General features: G+C 39.9%; 3 protein-coding genes across 3 annotated transcripts in view; 1 reads left to right on the forward strand and 2 right to left on the reverse strand.

The window, feature by feature from the left end:
• The window catches only part of irf2b (interferon regulatory factor 2b), a 42319-nt gene extending 37713 nt beyond the window's left edge, over positions 1–4606 (reverse strand). The window contains 3 exon segments of the mRNA XM_067458094.1: positions 3077–3176; positions 3328–3420; positions 4425–4606. Coding sequence (XP_067314195.1) covers positions 3077–3176; positions 3328–3420; positions 4425–4463 — 232 coding nt within the window. The 5' untranslated portion in view covers positions 4464–4606.
• gnpda2 (glucosamine-6-phosphate deaminase 2) overlaps positions 1–21252 on the forward strand; it is a 469370-nt gene that overhangs the window by 299276 nt on the left and 148842 nt on the right. The window lies entirely within an intron of this gene.
• On the reverse strand, positions 9442–17186 carry casp3b (caspase 3, apoptosis-related cysteine peptidase b). Its single transcript, XM_067456701.1, has 7 exons — positions 16858–17186; positions 15945–16011; positions 12914–13050; positions 12708–12836; positions 11931–12106; positions 10172–10298; positions 9442–10087 (listed from the first exon to the last, which is right to left on the reverse strand). The coding sequence occupies exons 2-7, from the start codon at positions 16004–16006 to the stop codon at positions 9858–9860; spliced, it is 861 nt and encodes a 286-aa protein (XP_067312802.1). The 5' UTR covers positions 16007–16011; positions 16858–17186; the 3' UTR covers positions 9442–9857.

Raw genomic sequence — 21252 nt, forward strand, 5'->3', positions numbered from 1 at the left:
ATCAACCAACTAGTAAACCTATAGCATCCTCCCAGAACACCCTATCAACCAACTAGTAAACCTATAGCATCCTCCCAGAACACCCTATCAACCAACTAGTAAACCTGTAGCATCCCCCCAGAACACCCTATCAACCAACTAGTAAACCTATAGCATCCTCCCAGAACACCCTATCAACCAACTAGTAAACCTATAGCATCCTCCCAGAACACCCTATCAACCAACTAGTAAACCTATAGCATCCTCCCAGAACACCCTATCAACCAACTAGTAAACCTATAGCATCCTCCCAGAACACCCTATCAACCAACTAGTAAACCTATAGCATCCTCCTAGAACACCCTATCAACCAACTAGTAAACCTATAGCATCCTCCCAGAACACCCTATCAACCAACTAGTAAACCTATAGCATCCTCCCAGAACACCCTATCAACCAACTAGTAAACCTATAGCATCCCCCAGAACACCCTATCAACCAACTAGTAAACCTATAGCATCCTCCCTGAACACCCTATCAACCAACTAGTAAACCTATAGCATCCTCCCAGAACACCCTATCAACCAACTAGTAAACCCCTAGCATCCTCCCTGAACACCCTATCAACCAACTAGTAAACCTATAGCATCCTCCTAGAACACCCTATCAACCAACTAGTAAACCTATAGCATCCTCCTAGAACACCCTATCAACCAACTAGTAAACCTGTAGCATCCCCCCAGAACACCCTATCAACCAACTAGTAAACCTATAGCATCCTCCCAGAACACCCTATCAACCAACTAGTAAACCTATAGCATCCTCCCAGAACACCCTATCAACCAACTAGTAAACCTATAGCATCCTCCCAGAACACCCTATCAACCAACTAGTAAACCTGTAGCATCCCCCCAGAACACCCTATCAACCAACTAGTAAACCTATAGCATCCTCCCAGAACACCCTATCAACCAACTAGTAAACCTATAGCATCCTCCCAGAACACCCTATCAACCAACTAGTAAACCTATAGCATCCTCCCAGAACACCCTATCAACCAACTAGTAAACCTATAGCATCCTCCCAGAACACCCTATCAACCAACTAGTAAACCTATAGCATCCTCCCAGAACACCCTATCAACCAACTAGTAAACCTATAGCATCCTCCCAGAACACCCTATCAACCAACTAGTAAACCTATAGCATCCTCCTAGAACACCCTATCAACCAACTAGTAAACCTATAGCATCCTCCCAGAACACCCTATCAACCAACTAGTAAACCTATAGCATCCTCCCAGAACACCCTATCAACCAACTAGTAAACCTATAGCATCCCCCCAGAACACCCTATCAACCAACTAGTAAACCTATAGCATCCTCCCTGAACACCCTATCAACCAACTAGTAAACCTATAGCATCCTCCCAAAACACCCTATCAACCAACTAGTAAACCCCTAGCATCCTCCCTGAACACCCTATCAACCAACTAGTAAACCTATAGCATCCTCCCAGAACACCCTATCAACCAACTAGTAAACCTATAGCATCCTCCCAGAACACCCTATCAACCAACTAGTAAACCTATAGCATCCTCCCAGAACACCCTATCAACCAACTAGTAAACCTATAGCATCCTCCCAGAACACCCTATCAACCAACTAGTAAACCTATAGCATCCCCCCAAAACACCCTATCAACCAACTAGTAAACCCCTTGCATCCCCCCAGAACATCCTATCAATCAACTAGTAAACCTATAGCATCCTCCCAGAACACCCTATCAACCAACTAGTAAACCTATAGCATCCTCCCAGAACACCCTATCAACCAACTAGTAAACCTATAGCATCCTCCCAGAACACCCTATCAACCAACTAGTAAACCTATAGCATCCTCCCAAACACCCTATCAACCAACTAGTAAACCTATAGCATCCCCCCAGAACACCCTATTAACCAACTAGTAAACCTATAGCATCCCCCCAGAACACCCTATTAACCAACTAGTAAACCTATAGCATCCTCCCAGAACACCCTATCAACCAACTAGTAAACCTATAGCATCCCCCCAGAACACCCTATTAGCCAACTAGTAAACCTATAGCATCCTCCCAGAACACCCTATCAACCAACTAGTAAACCTATAGCATCCCCCCAGAACACCCTATTAGCCAACTAGTAAACCTATAGCATCCCCCCAGAACACCCTATCAACCAACTAGTAAACCTATAGCATCCCCCCAGAACACCCTATCAACCAACTAGTAAACCTATAGCATCCCCCCAGAACACCCTATCAACCAACTAGTAAACCTATAGCATCCCCCCAGAACACCCTATTAGCCAACTAGTAAACCTATAGCATCCTCCCAGAACACCCTATCAACCAACTAGTAAACCTATAGCATCCCCCCAGAACACCCTATTAGCCAACTAGTAAACCTATAGCATCCTCCCAGAACACCCTATCAACCAACTAGTAAACCTATAGCATCCCCCCAGAACACCATATCAACCAACGAGTAAACCTATAGCATCTCCCAGAACACCATATCAACCAACTAGTAAACCTATAGCAACCTCCCAGAACACCCTATCAACCAACTAGTAAACCTATAGCATCTCCCCAGAACACCCTATCAACCAACGAGTAAACCTATAGCATCCTCCCAGAACACCCTATCAACCAACTAGTAAACCTATAGCATCTCCCCAGAACACCCTATCAACCAACTAGTAAACCTATAGCATCCTCCCAGAACACCCTATCAACCAACGAGTAAACCTATAGCATCCTCCCAGAACACCCTATCAACCAACTAGTAAACCTATAGCATCCTCCCAGAACACCCTATCAACCAACTAGTAAACCTATAGCATCTCCCAGAACACCCTATCAACCAACTAGTAAACCTATAGCATCCTCCCAGAACACCCTATCAACCAACTAGTAAACCTATAGCATCTCCCAGAACACCCGATCAACCACAATGCAAACAAAAACTCAGATTGGCTTGGCAAATGCAAAACAGCATCCTCACATTGTGACAGTGAGTGTTTTCATGTACTATGTTTTTTTTCGTGCTGACTGCACCTGTATGAATGGCCCAGTTTCGGAAAAGAGGAGCATCTTTCTCCACGTCCCAGCCGTGTCGTGCAGCATGCATCCATGGAATCTGGAATATTCTCTTCTCCTGCAGGCAAAGAACATGCAAAACATGTCACAGGCCAAGACACACCCTCGCTTTAAAATAACAAAACGCTCCACAGAGAATAGCATCTTGCTCATGGCGGTGGTTTCAACAAAGCAACGCTTTAAACAGACAAGTTTAGCAGTCACAGTACCTTGTTGACCCATTTGAGACCCGGTATTTTACACGAGTTTATCTGCTCTTCCAACCATGGCCTCATGCGCATTCTCTCTACCGGCATGCTGGCCTGGAGAAAGAGAGAGAGAGATCTGGAATGTGTCAAAGAAGTTTGACAGCAACTTTTCCTCCTTTAACAGGTTGTGCATTCCTCCATGACTCTCCAGAAAGCAAGATGACAAACTTTAACCCTATTTCTAAAAACAAAACAGCAGGGGAGACCATCTGAATCACAATTTACTGAAAGTTACTGCAAACAAACTGATTACGAGATGATTGGTTTTTGGTCCATGAGTCAGGCCCTGAATGACGGCACAAACACAGGACGCTGAAGTGAGTGTGTGCAGAGTTTATCTAAGAACGAGTGCATGTGGCTAAACCTGTAATATCGATCATGCATGATGACAGACATCACAACTGCTTTATGTTGCTTGATGCTTGAATGTGCAAATCACAAGTTACCGATTAACCAATTCAAGCTCATAAAAAGGTTTATAGTTAATCAGAATGAAAACTCGAGCTTTAAAATCATACGTTTGTCACTCAGACCTTTGAGCTTTTATGGTCCATTGACATGAGAGTGAACCAACAACATGCATGCATTACATGAGAAACAGAATTAAGCAACATTTTTAAAACATGTGAATCTATTAAAACACATAAAACCAAATAACTAGTGATGCATGATATATATCGGTCTCCTATCAGATGAAATGTGTGATTATTCTGTATTTAATAGTTTTGACATCATCTAGTGTCAGCATACATGGCTCGCATTAGATTATTAACTCTATTTCTTAAAGAAACACGTTTTTGGTGTGTTTTATCAGTAAGTTATTATGTTATGAAAATATCAAACTATATCAGGTTATTAGACAGAATTTGGATCCAGATACTGGTGCACCAGTTCATGACAGCCACTTTCCATTGCAGTGCCCATGTTACACCCTGTACTTGTCCATGTAAGTCAATAACAGCTATAACAATATCCACAAACCCATGCAAACTTCTCAACAACATACTCTGGTCATAAAACACATGTTATTCGTTAGGTCTACACAGTAGGCTACTTACTGTCAAATGACATTGTGGCGTCCAATGTGGCCCAATCATGCTTACAGTAACACTGAATCGGGTGCCTTCAACCTCCCCAAATAAGTGTGTTAGTGTTGACAAGTGAACTCAAAAGTGAAAATAAACATTCCTTGATTCCCATTGGATCCAAACACCCCATGACTTTCGATTTTACACTCACCCTAGCAACTCTACGTGGCCTACAGCATAAACATGCACTTATATGAATATGAGCTCCATAAATACATGCGGAAACGCGATTTATTACCTGCGAAGGGTGGAAATCACTCCAGGAATAAAAGCAAAATAGTCCGTTAAGAGTCTTGACAATTTGTAGTTCTCGATAACAAAACGAAAAGTCAAATGGGTTTGATTTCGGTCTTCAGATCGAAAGCAAAACAACTGAAGGAAACAAGCGCTTGGGTGGAAATCCCCAGTGTGCGTGTGTGTGAGTGTGTGTTGTGCGCTTACTTCGTGTTTACAAATCCTACTATGGCGCACGCGGGTCTCATTAATATTAAAGACGTAGCGACCCATTCGCGAGCTGATTGGATGACATAGAGGGAACGCTGTCATGATGTATGAATATTAAGTAGGTAGCGATATTACGTACTGCTTGGCTGAAAAGCAGACTTGTTTGTTAGTTGTTTTTTCCTAAATAAACTGAAAACAAGTAATAGTACAAATCTTTTTGTACAAATCTATACAAATCTTTTTGTACTACCACATAAGAAAAAGACATTCGTGATTATTATATATTGCGGAATTATCTTTAAAATGTATATAGTTTGTATTATTATTATTAACATGACTGACACCTTATTAATAATTTAACATATTAACCGGATATGTTTTTTTGTTTGTTTTGTTTTTACAAAGGCACACTACCTCTATACACAGTAACACTTTATTTCAGTGTCATTATTACATTTTATATGTAGTTAGTTATAACAATAAATTATACATAATACATGCAACTAACCCTAAACCAAACCCTAATCCTACCGAGACCCTATAGTAAGTACATGTATAACTTAAACATATAATTAAAAGTAACTTAAATGTTATTATTAACATCATTGACACCTTGTTTTATTGTTTATATCGCAATACTGCATCAAGGAACGTCCCCAACGTCTCCGGACCTACTTAATATTCATGAGCCGAGCCTTTGCCATAGTAGCTTTGAGCTGGTCTGCTCATTGGCTGCAGGCTGACATGCGAAAGTCGATTTCATTTTCACTTCCTCGTTGTTTCGTTATTGCTTCTTAAAGGCGAAGCATGCAGAACAGAAACTCAAGCTCCAACGTGCAGATGTGATACACTTTACTGCTGCCTGTGTGTGAACAGAAAAATGCCAAAAGTTTCATATTTCAGCACATATATTTATATGCAGATGTTGTGTATTGCTGCATGCAACATTGCATTCATCTTTTGTGTGTGTTTTTATTTTATTAAGTGCACTATTCAGTCCATCACTGTAGCTGGAATGACATTTGCAGAGATGAGAGGTAATGCAAGCTGTTAGTTAAAGACATTATAGCGGTGCAATCCTATCCTCATTGTGTCTGTCCAAACACACACACACACACACACACACACACACACACACACACACACACACACACACACACACACACACACACACACACACACACACACACACACACACACACACACACACACACACACACACACACACACACACACACACACACACACACCTTATCTATGCTGCCAAGCCCTGCAACTCCCAGTGTATGATGCAACACACAGACTACAGCAACACAAACCCAATTTAAATAATACATTGGACTCATCGTCTTTACTAGAGCACTATAATTGCAAAAACAAAAACAAAAAAACAACACATTTGTAAAAACAATTCTCTTTCTTAAATCATCAAGGTTTTCCCCTGCATGTATTTTTGTATCAAACAACGCAAAAAAGGAAACAGCTTGACGGAGAGTTGAGAAACAAGACAGAAACAGAAATAAGGTGAGGTTTCAGGGAGTTGTTCTGCTTTCTGTTGCATTTCTCAGAAACACACACCTTGTTTTTAAGCACTCAGCTGATCTAGAGCACAGCGCCACCTGCTGCTGCTGGAGAATCACTGCTGTTCTCTTCATCTCCAGATGTCAAACCGAGAGAATATTTAAAAAACAAATCCATTAATATATATAGTTTTTAAATAATTAAACATATTAACTTTATCCATATTTATACTTTATACATGACTTTCAAAAGTTATTTTTGAAAGAAACACTATTTCAGTGTCATTGTTACATGATTACTATTGTAATAACTATAAATTATGCAACTAACCCTAAACCACACCAAACCAAACTCTATAGTAAGTACAAGTAGTTACTTTATATTACTTAAATGTATAATTACACCTTTAAATAATAATCTCTTCTGCTTATCAAGATTGCATTTGATCATGAGTATTATTCTGAAATATTCCTCCAGTGTAAATTACTTTTATATGTGACTATAGTAAAGTGTGATTTATTCCTGTGATCAAAGCTGAATTTATCATCATTACTCCAGTCTTCAGAGTCACATGATCCTTCACTAATCACTCTCACATGAGGATCTGATGCGCAACACACAGTGTTGGTCCTCCTTTTACTGTCAAAACAGCCCTGACCCATCAAGACATGGAGTCCACTCGACCCCTGAAGGTGTGCTGTGGTATCTGGCACCAAGATGTTAGCAGCAGATCCTTTAAGTCCTGTAAGTTGCAAGGTGGCCTCCATGGATCGGACTCGTTTGTTCAGCTCATCCCACAGATGCTCAATTGGATTGAGATCTGGGGAATCTGGAGGCCGAGTCGACGCCTCAAACTGGTTGCTGTGCTCCTCAAACCATTCCTGAAGCATTTGTGCTTTGTGTCAGGAGCATTATCCTGCTGGAAGAGCCACAGCCACCAGAATACCGTTTCCATCAAAGGCTGAACATGGTCTCAGCAATGCTTAGGTAGGTGGAGCGTGTCAAAGTAACATCCACATGGATGGAGGACCCAAGGTTTCCCAGCAGAACATTGGCCAAAGCATCACACTGCCTCCGCCGGCTCGCCTTCTTCCCATAGTGCATCCTGGGGCCATGTGTTCCCCAGGAAAGCCACACACACACACACACACACACCCACGTGATGTAAAAGAACATGTGATTCCTCAGACCAGGCCACCTTCTTCCATTGCTCCGTGGTCCAGTTCTGATGCTCACGTGCCACTGTTGGTGCTTTCGGCGGGGTCAGGGGTCAGAGGCAGGGCCTTGCACAGACATTTTGAGGGGCAGTGGCCTAAACCAAAAAAAAGGGGCACTATGAAGGGGTTGAGTATCATCTTAATATAGAGAATGAATAACAAACCTTTTACAATCATTCTGTAAATACAATTGTTAGGCTTTCGTGTTAATTCAATTTATGTTGTTCTAATTATTCTTCCAAAAAGTCGATTCTGTGCTAATTTGATCTCTTTTCTATTTTTATTTTTTATTGGAGATTTAAGTAGCAAATGAGAATCCCTAAAATTATTGAATATATTTTGAGTCAAAGGTCTTGTTTATGATTTATGTAAATCATACGCAACATTTTTTTAATAACAGAATATGTAAAAGTATGGCATTTGGGGTAAAAGGCATATTTAACATGATAATAAACAGCTGACTGACTTCCATTTGTTGACATGACATGGATCATTAATAATAAAAATATGATAATAATCATATCCTATAATACAAATATATTTAGTTGTTACAACGATAAAACTTTATTAAATTATTATGGGCATAATAATTTAATTTAAAAAAAAAAAGCATTTGTTTTTCTTATGCATTTGTTATTATTAGGGTGTGCTTTTTCCCCATTGTACCCTGATACAACTCATTTATATAATAGCCCGTATTAACTTTTTTTATTGTGTATACGATTAATATGCTTTAAATAAAATATCATAAATATGACGTATGTTATAGACACAAGTATTAACTCGTAAAATGGATAATAATTGGAAATCTATTTTACAGAAGTTAAAGACTGACAAACTGTCAGCTAACTATTCAGTATTCTGTATATGACGATTTACCCGCTGGCATGCTGGAGCTTTGAATCCATGTTTGCACTGTTGAAACAAACTACTAATTCCGCGGATCAACCACTGTCTGTAATGTGGATTGTAGTTTGTAATATACCTGTTAATGGGATGACATTCTGGAACTGTCGTCTCCACAGAGAGAGGACACAGCCGCGCGATGCTGCGGAGCGAGCGGGAAAACACGGAACGGATTAGTGTAATTAGTGGATTTTTAGCGGAACAGAGCACTTTTATGGGAATCCTCTGAGGGTGAGGGAGGGAAGGGGGCAGGACCTTAGCTGATGAGGGCAAAGGGGCAGTGGCTCTAGCCACCGGGCCACCCCCCTGTGCACGGCCCTGGTCAGAGGTCACCCTGACTGGTCCATACGCAACAAACTGAGCTGCTCTGTGTATTCTGACAGCTTTCTATCAGAACCAGCATTAACTTCTGGAGCAGTTTGAGCTCCAGTAGCTCGTCTGTTTGATCGGACCCCACGGGCCAGCCTTCGCTCCCCACGGTCATCAATGAGCCTTGGCCGCCCATGACCCTGTGGCCGGTTCTCCACTGGTCCTTCCTTGGAGCACTTTTGATAGATACTGACCACTGCAGACCGGGAACAGCCCACAAGAGCTGCAGTTTTGGAGATGCTCTGACCCAGTCGTCTATCCATCACAATCTGGCCAAACTCGCTCAAATCCTTACGCTTGCCCATTTCTCCTGCTTCTAACACATCAACTTTGAGGACAAAACGTTCACTTGCTGCCTAATATATCCCACCCACTAACAGGAGCCGTGATGAAGAGATCATCAGTGTAATTCACTTCACCTGTCAGTGGTCATAATGTTATGCATGATCAGTGTATATATACTTTTCTCTATTTATTGTCTTGCCTTCACTATTTGCTCAACGCAAAGATAATTACACAATGCACACAAATTAAATATCAATGTAAAATGTTTATTAATCATAATAAAAATCATGCTATTGTTTATATTCAGATGTTTCTCTAGTAAAATAATCTTTAATGCACGCTGATGCTAAACATGATAACCGTGGACTTCATAGACTCATGTGCAAACAATCAGATGAGGCTCAAATGATGACAGACAGTCATAAAGACGAGAAAAGAGCTGTCTGTCAAAACCAGCACTGTAAACATTTCACACACCAATACAAAAAAGATTACATATTCATTTAAAAAATATTCCTGATCAGATAATAGTCCATTAAAATCCAGTGTTTCCCTTAAATATAAATCCCCTTGTATGTCCCTTCATCACCGTTTTGGCCTAAGTACTTTAAATTGCTACATTTTTATCCCATTGCAACTTAATCAGTAAAATAATCATGAATTATTTCGGGAAATAGAGTTCTTTGGTCAGCATAGACACAATACATGGTATCTGTTTCTTGCCACCATACCCTGGCAAATTGCTGGAGGATTCGAAGTCCAGCGCCACCTTGCGGTTGACACGTGTCATGACCTGCATGATCTCCAGTTGATTGCCGTATGTCGACAGCATCTCACAGAGCGAGGAGATGAACCAGGAGCCATTACTGACGTTCCTCCAGGAGTAATACCCTGAGGACAGGCAGAAAACCAACTGGTTAGGGCAAGGGCTTTCGGTCCTTTGAGGAAACTCCCACAAGATAAGACATTAGAGACCTGGTGCAGCGGAGTACGCATACAGGAAATCTGCCTCCACTGGGATTTTCTTCATGTCGCTGTCACCATCCGACTCAATGCCATTATCTGTCTCAACGCCAGAATCGAGTTCTATGCCTCTGCAAGCCTGGAGAAACACACACACGACACACACATCTGTGGAAGCTACACTCTTAAAGAGGACCTTTTTCATAGCTTGAGACAAAATAAACACTAACATTGATTAAGTAGCAAACATTTTCAGCTGGTAACACATTTCTCATTTTCAATTTGTTTAACTTGAAGTACTATAATAATTAAAACTACATAAACTACAATTAATAAATAAAATATGGCCATGTATAAAAATAAAAATAAACATTATATAAACATATATAAAAAATATTGCTGCAAGGACATGCTTAAAATATATTGTTTTATTTAGCAAGCTTGTTACCACTTAGATCATAGATGGAAAAAAAACCTTTTACAGCCAATGCAGGCAATTTACTATGGAAAACGCACCACGTCTTGCCTGATCTCCAGCAGAGTGTGCCCATACATACGTGTACAATTTGGTGTAAATATCTAATTCTAGTTATAGACACTTATATTTATGAAAGCATAAAAACGACCCATTGCTGACATTGAACAGATTTGTTTGCCACTTCCTTTCAACATTTTGAAATTACTGTTTAGCTATCAACATATGTTTTTGAATTTCCTGTGGTGGCTTTGTCTCAATTGGACTAATGGTTTTTAAAACACTAAAACACATCGTTGCACAAACCATAAGGCAAAACCTGGCATGTTTGGTATCGTTGGACTCAGCAAGGATTTAGGAGTCTAAGGAGGTGACTCCCGTGAAAAGTGCTGGTTTGAAACTCCTTCAGAGCATCCTGTCGGCCTCCATTAACCATGTTTAATAGATGCTCAAATTTCATTGGCCAATAGCCATGGTATTTTTTGAGATATCCCAATGTCCTCATATACAGACATGACTCCCTGGACAAAGAAACTTCATGCCAATTTTCAAGTCAGTCGGAATAACAGTTGGGTGGTTATAGCCACTTTCATGTTTTTTTTTTTTGTTATAGCGCCACCAAGTGGCCAATCATCGTGATTGCTTTCATGTGACCTCAGATCATGTGATCATGTGACTCATGTATCCCCAGCTTAGCGAAAACAGTTTTAGCCATTAAAAAAAAAAACTGGCTCCATTTTTTAGTTGTTGATAATTATTAACTCTCCAGAGTGAGTTTTTGCACTGGTTTGGTTCTGATCAGGTCAAAAACCTAGGACTAGATCACAAAAGTACTAGGCTTTTTAAAAGAACCCAACACCCACAATTTTTACGATGCATGAATTTTGTCCGTCTTGAGTGAAGGATTCCAGCGATATAGGGCACAAGCTTACGTCTAATGGTTTATGAGCTATTTCGTACTTTTGAGCGCTGTAGCGCCCCCGTCAGGCCAATTTGGGCGAGATTTGGTGTCGATGTAGTCGGTGTACTACCAGCCCTTAAAGTTTCAAGTCTCTACGACTTACAGTCGGTCTGCCTGATCAGTTATAGAGGGGAATGATAATCCTTGGAAAATGTAACAATTATGCTACGTGCTTGAACCCCAATGATAAAAACAACAAAATGACTAAGTAAAGTTAAAGTGAAAAACAAAAAGTCTAGTTCAAAATATTAACAAAACTGTAACAGTATATCATTTATACCAAATATAACTGTTGGCAAGATTAGCGTATTCTCCTCCTTTATCGTGGCGCTCACCTGAATGAAGAAAAGCTTGGGTTTTCCCACCAGTGAAGCACAGCGATCTCCTCTGAAGTTCTCAAACAGCTCTTTCAGCTCGATACAGTCATCAGTGCCATAAATCAAACCTTCTTCTCCATGACTCAACAACACACACACAAACATGGCCGACTGACTGTGATCCTCCCGAGACACTGAGGATGGAAGACTTCATGAGTTTATGACTGAGCCATTGCATTATTATAATCAATCACTGGTGCAGGACATAGCTAGCCTAGAAATCTAGACGCACCCTAGCGGCAGCAAATCTAATCTGCCGCGAGTGTCGTCTAGCAACTCTCAATACACTTCTGAGCTGTAAAAACCAAACTCTGGTCAGGCCAATCACATCGTGTATAGAGTCGGTGGGCGGGGCTTAATATAATGACAGCCGAGTTGCGTTTGCGTGCTTCTAGTAAACACAGAAGCTGGCGAACGGCAGTCTTTCGAATCAGCTTTGACCGCGACTCTGGAAGACTTCGAGTTAAGCTTTTCTCTGAGAAAAGAGCGGCACTGAAGTCATTCTTAAGAAGGGAAGATGTGTTCGGAGTTTAGCCGACCGGATACGGCGAATGTTTAATCTGTCAGCAAGCTCTGCTTCACCTTCGCTGCTCTGGTTGGTTGTAGCGCTATCCTATCGTGTGCAGAGGGAGTTTGAGAGACAAACGTTTATCCGCCCCTCAGATTGAGCTGTCAGTGGAGAGTTCCCTGACCAAACATCTTGATGTGTTTCTGGCTTGTCAGGCTAGGACATACCTTTAGTTAACAAATCTGCCATCTGTGCGACCGTTTGATCTTTGCTAATCCTGACTTTGAAGCCCAGCTTTGAGAAGGTCTTCTCGACATTTTTTTCATCCGTCTCTGTCCCTTTACGAACTCCCATTTCTGTTCAAAAGAGATTAACATGAGAACAAACATCTAAACTAAACCATTAGACCTGTCTGTGTTCTTCCCAGCTTTACTTGTGCTTTTGTGGAAATTCTCATTGTTGATGATGACACATTGTCCCAGACTGCTATAGTTCATGTTGTACTGAAAATCATCTTGACGCGGTTTGGCATCTGTTTGATCAACTCCGGCATCAGTCTGGCATGAAGTCCTGCGAGAGCAAAGACTTATGATTCATTCGTAATTATTAAAGTACAAATTATTGACAGTCGCTTTAGGAATTGAATTCTAAAGTCAGCATGAAACTGCCTTGTCTAGTCTTTTCTTCTGAAAACGTGAACTGCGTGAAACGCTTCTCAAATAAGAACAAATGTAGGGCATTTCTCTCGTCATCAGAGAAGAGAAGAGATGAAGAGGAAGATATTCTGACACAGATTACCAGGAAGCAGGAACATTAATTTAGAAAATAATAATAATATATACATATAAATATATATATATATATATATATGCATTACAAGTTTTACAAAATGCCAAAAGAAGAAACGGGAGCAAGAGACAAAAAAATAGAGAGTAGGCAATTTATTGAAAACTGCATTTAAACTCAAACAGGCCGTTCATCAGCTGATCAAAAGTTTAAGACCATAGCCCAAAATAAACGCACAACAGTACTAAACATGTCAAAAAAGGACTCAGCAGTGAGTAGCCCCACCGTTCTTGTTGATCACTTCAAAAACTCGTGTCCGCATGCTTGATGCGACTGTTTCCAGGAGGCTGGTGGGAACGTTGCTCCATGTGGTGAAGATGGCTTCACGAAGGGCATCCACGGTCTGGAACTGAGGTCCATTTTTGTAAACTTCCCTTGCTATCCATCCCCAAATGTTCTCAATGGGATTTAGATCAGGGGAACACGCAGGATGGTCCAAAAGAGCAACGTTATTCTCCTGGAAGAAGTCCTTCGTCAGGCAGGCTTTGTGAACTGCAGCGTTGTCCTGTTTAAAGACCCAGTCATTACCGCACAGACAGAGGCCCTCGGTCAAGAGGGATGCCCGCTGCAACAGATCCATAGCCAGTCACCGTTTGACGCTCCTGCACAACCTGAAGCTCCATTTTCCCACTGAAGGAAAAAGCGCCCCAGATCATGATGGAGCCTCCTCCACTGTGCCGTGTAGAAAACATCTCAGGTGGGATCTCCTTGTCATCCCAGTAGCGTTGGATGCCATCAGGACCGTCCAGGTTACATTTTTTCTTGTCAGAGAATAAAACTTTCTTCCACTTTTCAATGTCCCATGTTTGGTGCTCTCTTGCAAATTCTAAACGGGCAAGTTTGTGTCGTGGGAGGAGACGTGGCCTTTGGAGACGTTTTTTTGTTCTTGTAGCCCTTCTCTAGCAGATGACGTCTTATGGTTGGGCTGCAGTCAGCACCAGTAAGGGCCTTAATTTGGGTTGAGGATCGACTGGTGTCTTCACGGAAAACCCGTCAGATCCTGCGGCTCAGTGCAGGTGAAATCTTTTTGGGTGTACCACTTGACTTTTTTGTCCCATAACTCTCAGGATTTTTAAAATGACTGTCTTACTGCGTCCAACCTCAGCAGCGATGGCGCGTTGCGAAAGGCCTTGCTTGTGCAGCTAAACAATCCTACCGCGTTCAAAGAGAGAAAGCCTTTTTGCCTTCGCCATCAGGACATCTTGACAGTATGACTGCTTGAAGGACAATGACGTGAAAGCCATATTTTTGTGCAGATTTGACCTTTTTATGGCTATGGTCTTAAACTTTTGATCAGCTGATGAACGGCCTGTTTGAGTTTAAATGCAGTTTTCAATAAATCGCCTACTCTCTTTTTTTTGTCTCTTGCTCCTGTTTCTTCTTTTGGCATTTTGAACAGCTCTTACAACGCGGTTATGATCCACTAGTGTGAAATGTGTAAAACTTGCAATGCATCCCCTGGTCTTAAGATTTTGTTCAGGAGTGTGTGTATATATATATATACACACGCACACACACTCACAGACACACGAGATCCACCAATAGCAAAATCACAACCATCCAATTAATTCCCCACTGACTACACCCCAGTGTTTGGGTAGTTTTTGTGTAACAGATCTGAATAAAATAAAATAAAATAAATAGATAATTAAAATAGTTTTGTAGTAAAAATAAATCAAGCCATTATGCTGGGTTAAATAAGCAACCCAGTTTGCTGGATAAAATTAACCCAACATGTGTCCTTCTGTCCTATATTTACTCAGCCCAGTGTTTTTTATAGCGTTGTTCTTGTTCCAGAAGCGTTTCACTCGGATATACGTCACAATAGGGAAGAAAAGTTCATGCCAAAGTTCAAAGCAAGTCATGTCGATTTAAATTAAACAGAAGTCACAATTTTCACATGACGTCACACACTTATAGTGACTCCACCTGGAGGGCAAAACAAGACTTTCCTCCATTGACCTCTAGTCATTTTTACCAGGTCTGTATTAAGTACTAATGTTGCAAGACAGTGACATTAAAAGATCAAATTCAGTAAACACCTTATTAATGATGCATACTGTAAGCAGATGAACCTAAAATATGAACCGTTTTCCTGTAGAAAACACACCTAACCTTTAGAGCATTTTGCCCTAACTTCTCGCCTACAGTTTTAGTACATGAAGGAACATGGAAGTGTTTTTTCATGCTGAGCATTTTAGTACGTCCTGAATGAAATACTGCAGCAGGTGCTGTGTATGAAGCTTGCATTTTCTTTTTCTTCTTTTTAGATAGAAACTGACAAACCTGTAATGTAACGCAGCTCTATGGAAGTTTTGCCCTCCAGCTCACCATGCTAGTCATGTGACTGAATACTATTTATACTAAGAGTGTGTGTGTGTGTGTATCTCAGGAATATGAGTCAGTTTTACCACATTTTTTCATTTGAACACTCCTTTCTGTTTCCTTGTGGTTAATGCACTATATTCAAATGATTCATCCTTATAACATTTTTAATGATTTTGTCAGTGATTGCTTAATCAGTTATAGGTCGTTCTACTTTTGTCCTACATATCCTATGACAGTTTCTTTTAATGATATATTTGTAATGGACGAATGTCAATGAAAATCACACATACTTCTGTGCATCCCCTTTTTTGGCGTCCACAGTGTCTTCACCGAGGGGTTTTGTGTCCGACATGGTCACTAAAGGAACACAAACAAAACAGATCTTTAGCTTTACATTTCTAGCAATTATTCCATGTAACATTGACACATTCACTAGCAATTGCAAGGAATATAACACTTATAGTTTCTAGTCTAAACATCTAAAAATTCTTAAAACAAGAAGTATTTACTAGACAAGTCCAAATTATTGTCTTATTTTCAGAAAAAATACCTCAAAATGAAGTTTTTGCTTAAAATAAGATAAATAATCTGCCAATGGGGTAAGTAAAATAATCTTAATTCAAACAGAAAACAAGATTATTTTTCTCACCCCACTGGCAGATTATTTAGCTTATTTTAAGCAAAAACTCTCTTCATTTTGAGTTATTTTTCCCAAAACAAGACAATAATTTGGACTTGTCTAGTAAATGTTTCTTAATGTAATAATTTTTTAGATATTTTGACTAGAAACAAGACAAAAACAGGAGTAACAAACAGGTGTAACAAGTTCTCTTAAAATGCTAAGAGACAACTTGTTAGCTTCTTTCTAGATTTAGATGATTGTGAAGCCATAATTTTCACAAATTTTTTAAGAACGGTTTCGGTTTTACTGTCATGACAGCAAATTATGAAAGAAGTTTAATGTTACTCGGTCTACTTCTACATTTTAATAAGTAGCCTAAATGTCAAAAACACTTCCTTGATTCTCTTTGATAGCACTCACACACTGTCACATCTGGTTATCTAAATGTGATGTTAAAAACACTGTAAAACATTCAGAGCTTTTTGAAAAGCATGTTTCGTTCTGGAAGAAAAGCAAAGGTAACGTTAACGTTAAAGATGCGATCGATATAATCAGTAATGAGAATAAAGTGCAGAACTTACAGATGTGTTGTCCCTCTGAAAGAGAAAGTGAAGTAGTTTTGATAACGAGGAGGTTGTTTAACTAGTCAATGTGCAAACTCAAAGCAAAGGGAGGGATCGTATAGTTTCCTGTCATAGGCTACTACGACGAAATTACAGGTAATGAAGGCACTGTTTTTTTTTTTAATCCTTCCAATAACGAAAGCCCACTCATGAATATTAAATTTATTCCGCATACGTTGCGTTTTATGATGGGGCACAATATCGTAAAGAGTGACACCCTATGGTGACATCCACATGCAATTAACAACAACAGAAATTGTAAACTGTATCCAGCTGCAGAACCGCGCACCGCAGTTTCCGGCCCGCAGCCACAAAACCGGAAGTAAGCGCCGCTAGCCAAACACGATGGGTGTGTCTCAATCAGCTCCCTAGTTCAGTAGTCAGGGCACTGATCAGGACATAAGTCAATGGGCTAACTCCCTGATCAGTGCCCTGACTACTGAACTAGGGAGCTAATTGAGACGCATCCGATATTTTCTTTTGTTAAATATCAGCTGTTTTCACATCGATTGAATCGGATCGATGTCTATAATATTTACCAAAAATATTTTTATATAAAGTCACTTGTCTGTTCATATATGCGTAAGATATCATGATGTACAATGAGGATTTTTTATAATTACGTTAATGGATCAATTTATTTTATTTTTATTTTTTATCATATAACTTGTAAAAAGTTCACCAAATACAGAGGCTCCAAAGATAAAGAAAAAAGAAGAACTATAAATCAAACAAAAACAACAAATCAAAAGCGGTAGCGGTACCTTCACGCTATAGTGAATAGTGGTAAAATGCTTATTGGTTCCCGTCATCAAATTTCTAAAGCTGGTTCCTTTGACTATTGATGGTTTTGTCTTGGCTACTCAAGCTAAAGTGAGGAATCTTGGAGTTATTTTTGATACCAGGCTTTCATTTGACTCTTTTGTCCAGAGTACATCATCCTTTTTTCACCTCAGAAATGTAGCTAGATTTCGTCCTATGCTAAATTTCTCAGTAGCTGAAAAGCTGATGAATTCCTTTGTCATCTCTAGGATAGATTACTGTAACTCCCTTCTAGCCGAAGTCTCTAAATCGACACTTAACAAACTACAATATGTACAAAACTCGGCCGCCAGGATATTAGGTCCAGGGTATGCAATGCACATCACTCCAGTTTTGGAGACCTTACACTGGCTCCCAGTCCGATTCAGAGTTTATTTATTTATTTTGCAAAAAGCATTAAATATTAACACAATTCTGACTTATAGCAGACACATGTGGCTAACATGTATTTTAAAAAAAAGACTTCTAAAACAAATAACCTCAGAGTTAATGATTCTCAAGCAAGCTTTAAAACCATTCCTGACTAACACTCCAGCTATTACTATTAATTAATATAGAGACAAGCTGAACTAATTATTAACAAATATCCAATTTAGCACTGATATAGTTCCTTATTAGGCAATCAATAATTAATGAGGGAGATTGTCGTTATTAAGAACTAATTGCCAACTATGAGAATGAATTAATTACTAATCACAACATTAATGTGTCTGAGATATGGTTGTCTTTTTAACTCTCATAAAATGCATCACTAATTACTCAAGTGTTATAGTCTCTCCTCAAGGAACTACTATCATTCTTGACCATTATTAAAAAGTGGAAAATATGCTTTCTGTCTAGGTAACTGTAGGACGTGGCTTATTGCCTTACAAAATCATATGTTAAAACATTATGTAGGCATTACATAAAAAAATACACTAAATCATTTTTTGGTGTGTGTATTTATACAGTAGGGGCAAGAAAAAAAAACACATCTGGCCTAGGAAAATTGACATATCCAACCTTTATTAAAATGGTATCACTTTAGAATAATGGCCATTAGTTAACATTAACTTATAATGAACCGCGCTTATAAAGCATTTATTTATGTAGCTACTGCTCATGGTTAGTTAATGTTAGTTGATATATTAACTAATGTTAACTAATGACCAATATCATTATATCATTAAAAATGTGATTGAAATGTTATATATATTATGGTGCACCATGCGGTCCAAAAGGGTTGTCCCCATTCTCCTGACGGCTCTTCTCTAATGTTAGCTTCACTTTCTGTCTCCTGTGAAACCTTCATCTGATCGTGTTTTTAAGGCAGCATAGATGTATCCTTCACTGCCTTTGATATCCCACAATCCTGTGCCTTCCATTCAGTGACAGTTGAGCTGGGGGAAAAAGTGCTTCTTCTTTCAACTACTTCTGATGTTATTTCTAATGAAATTACTATTGTAGTAATGAAATATTTGTTTGCTCACTTTATTTTGCTGTAGATGATTAAACGGTTACACTGCCTGAGAAGTCTGTCTGAAATCACTTTCGTGAGGCGCCTTCATGCACAAAAAACATTAATTTCGGGAGGAGGTAACCAGAAACTAGGTAACCATCGCTTCTGCTGCACGAATTGAAATCGGCAGGTCATTCCACCAGACGGGAACGGTCCAGGAAAAGGTCCATCTTTGGGATGGCACCATGATGCGTCGTTCACTTGCAGAACGCAAGCTTCTGGAGGGTGTGTAAGTCTGAACAAGTGAGTTTAGGTATATTGGTGCAGAGCCAGTGGTTGTTTTGTAGGCGAGAACTAGTGCCTTGAATTTGATGCGAGCAGCCATTGGCAACCAGTGCAGTTTGATGAAGAGAGACGTAACATGCGCTCTCTTCGGCTCATTAAAGACCACTCTCGCCGCTGCATTCTGGATCAGCTGCAAGGCTTTGATAGTGCATGCTGGAAGCCCAGCCAGAAGAGCATTACAATAATCCAGTCTGGAGAGAACAAGAGCTTGAACCAGGGGTTGTGCAGCCTGTTCTGATAGGAAGGGTCTAATCTTTCTAATGTTGTATAAAGCAAATCTGCAGGACCGGGCTGTTGCAGTAATGTGGTCAGTGAAGTTTAACTGGTCATCATACCTGCTACACATGCTTTTCTACACTTAATACGACTCATCTAATCCAGAAATATACTTTGTTTATGAAAAAATTACATGGCAATATAGCAAAAGTGGTTATAAAAATAAAACCTAAAGATAACCCAGGTACGGTTAAAGGTTCTTTTTTTTTTTGCAACTTTATGTTAGCTTTAGGTTATTTGTATGTGTTTGGACTCTCCAGTGATTACACAGGAGTGGCCAAACAGCAAAGTGAACTCATTAGAGACTCTCTGATTAATGGAGGTAATGGTTAATCATTATGAAGAGCTTGTCATTTGGACTGTTTGCTCACAACTGGAGGAAACCTCTGACACCGAAACATGCAATGTCATCATTAGATTGGGGGAAAAATCATGTTGGAGAGCTTATCCTAAACAAAACGTTAATGCTATACATTTAAAGGTGCACCATGTAGCATTTTTGCAGTAAAATATCCAAAACCCACCAGTGTTAAATATTGTGTTCGTTTACATACACGTTCTTAAGCCGATTATGCCTAATAAGCCGACATTGAACATGGTCATGTAAATGCGGTAACCCGTTTTCTTTTATTGGAGTAATTTTATGAACGGCGTAAGCATAAACCGGTCGACACAGGTAATTTTTTGCCTCTTACTCTGATTTTGCGCTGCATGTAAATGCTTTAACCTGCTTTCTGTCGGCTTATTGAAGTGCGCATGCGTGATAGGTGAGAAAAACCTAGTGGTTTTTGGATATTTTACTGCAAAAATACCACAAGCACCTTTAAAGGTGCACTAAGTAGTATTTTTGCAGTAAAATATACAAAAACCTCTAGGTCAGTATTATATATTTTGTTCAGTTGAGAACTTACAATATCCCAAATGTTTCCAACTATTTGTAAATTGTGAGAAAATTGCTATTTTAACTGAGGACGGAGACGTGTCAGCATAGCGTCTGAGGGAGTCGCCTGTCAATCGCGTCATATCTGCGCTACCCTCGGTTTTATTCTGCAGAAGCGCTTTACTCTTAGCAGTGTGAACATGTCACAGCAGCGCCGAGTGAACGCAGATAGTAAGGTCATAACATCATTTTAAACACAATTAAATGTATCTTATATAATAAACAGAGCTGATTTACCTTATAATCATGACCGGAAACGTGGAAATACTGCAGGCACCCGGCGACTGTGTCCCGTCCCGTCATAATAAAAGTCCCGGTGCTCTCGAGCCGTGTGTGTGTGTAACAATCGCTCCAGCGGCCGTGATCAGCTCCACAACACTCGGCCCAGCTCTGCTTCACTACAGTAACGTTAATAACTTCATCCATGAACATGATTTCTGCATTTCTGAACATGAGTCCTATTTTCCACCGGCTGTGAGGTGGAAAGACCACATGTCCCAAGATACTGCGCTCACACTTGGCATCATCAAAC

The sequence above is a fragment of the Pseudorasbora parva genome, chromosome 11 (assembly GCF_024679245.1).
Source record: "Pseudorasbora parva isolate DD20220531a chromosome 11, ASM2467924v1, whole genome shotgun sequence".
Lineage (NCBI taxonomy): Eukaryota > Metazoa > Chordata > Actinopteri > Cypriniformes > Gobionidae > Pseudorasbora > Pseudorasbora parva.

Coding starts and splice junctions, on each gene's coding strand:
- casp3b (XM_067456701.1), bottom strand. CDS start 16,006: ATGTCGGACACAAAACCCCTCGGTGAAGACACTGTGGACGCCAAAAAA. Junction 13,051..15,944: donor AAAAAAGGGGATGCACAGAA/GTATGTGTGATT, acceptor TTGCTCTCGCAG/GACTTCATGCCAGACTGATG. Junction 12,107..12,707: donor GGCAGATTTGTTAACTAAAG/GTATGTCCTAGC, acceptor TTCCATCCTCAG/TGTCTCGGGAGGATCACAGT.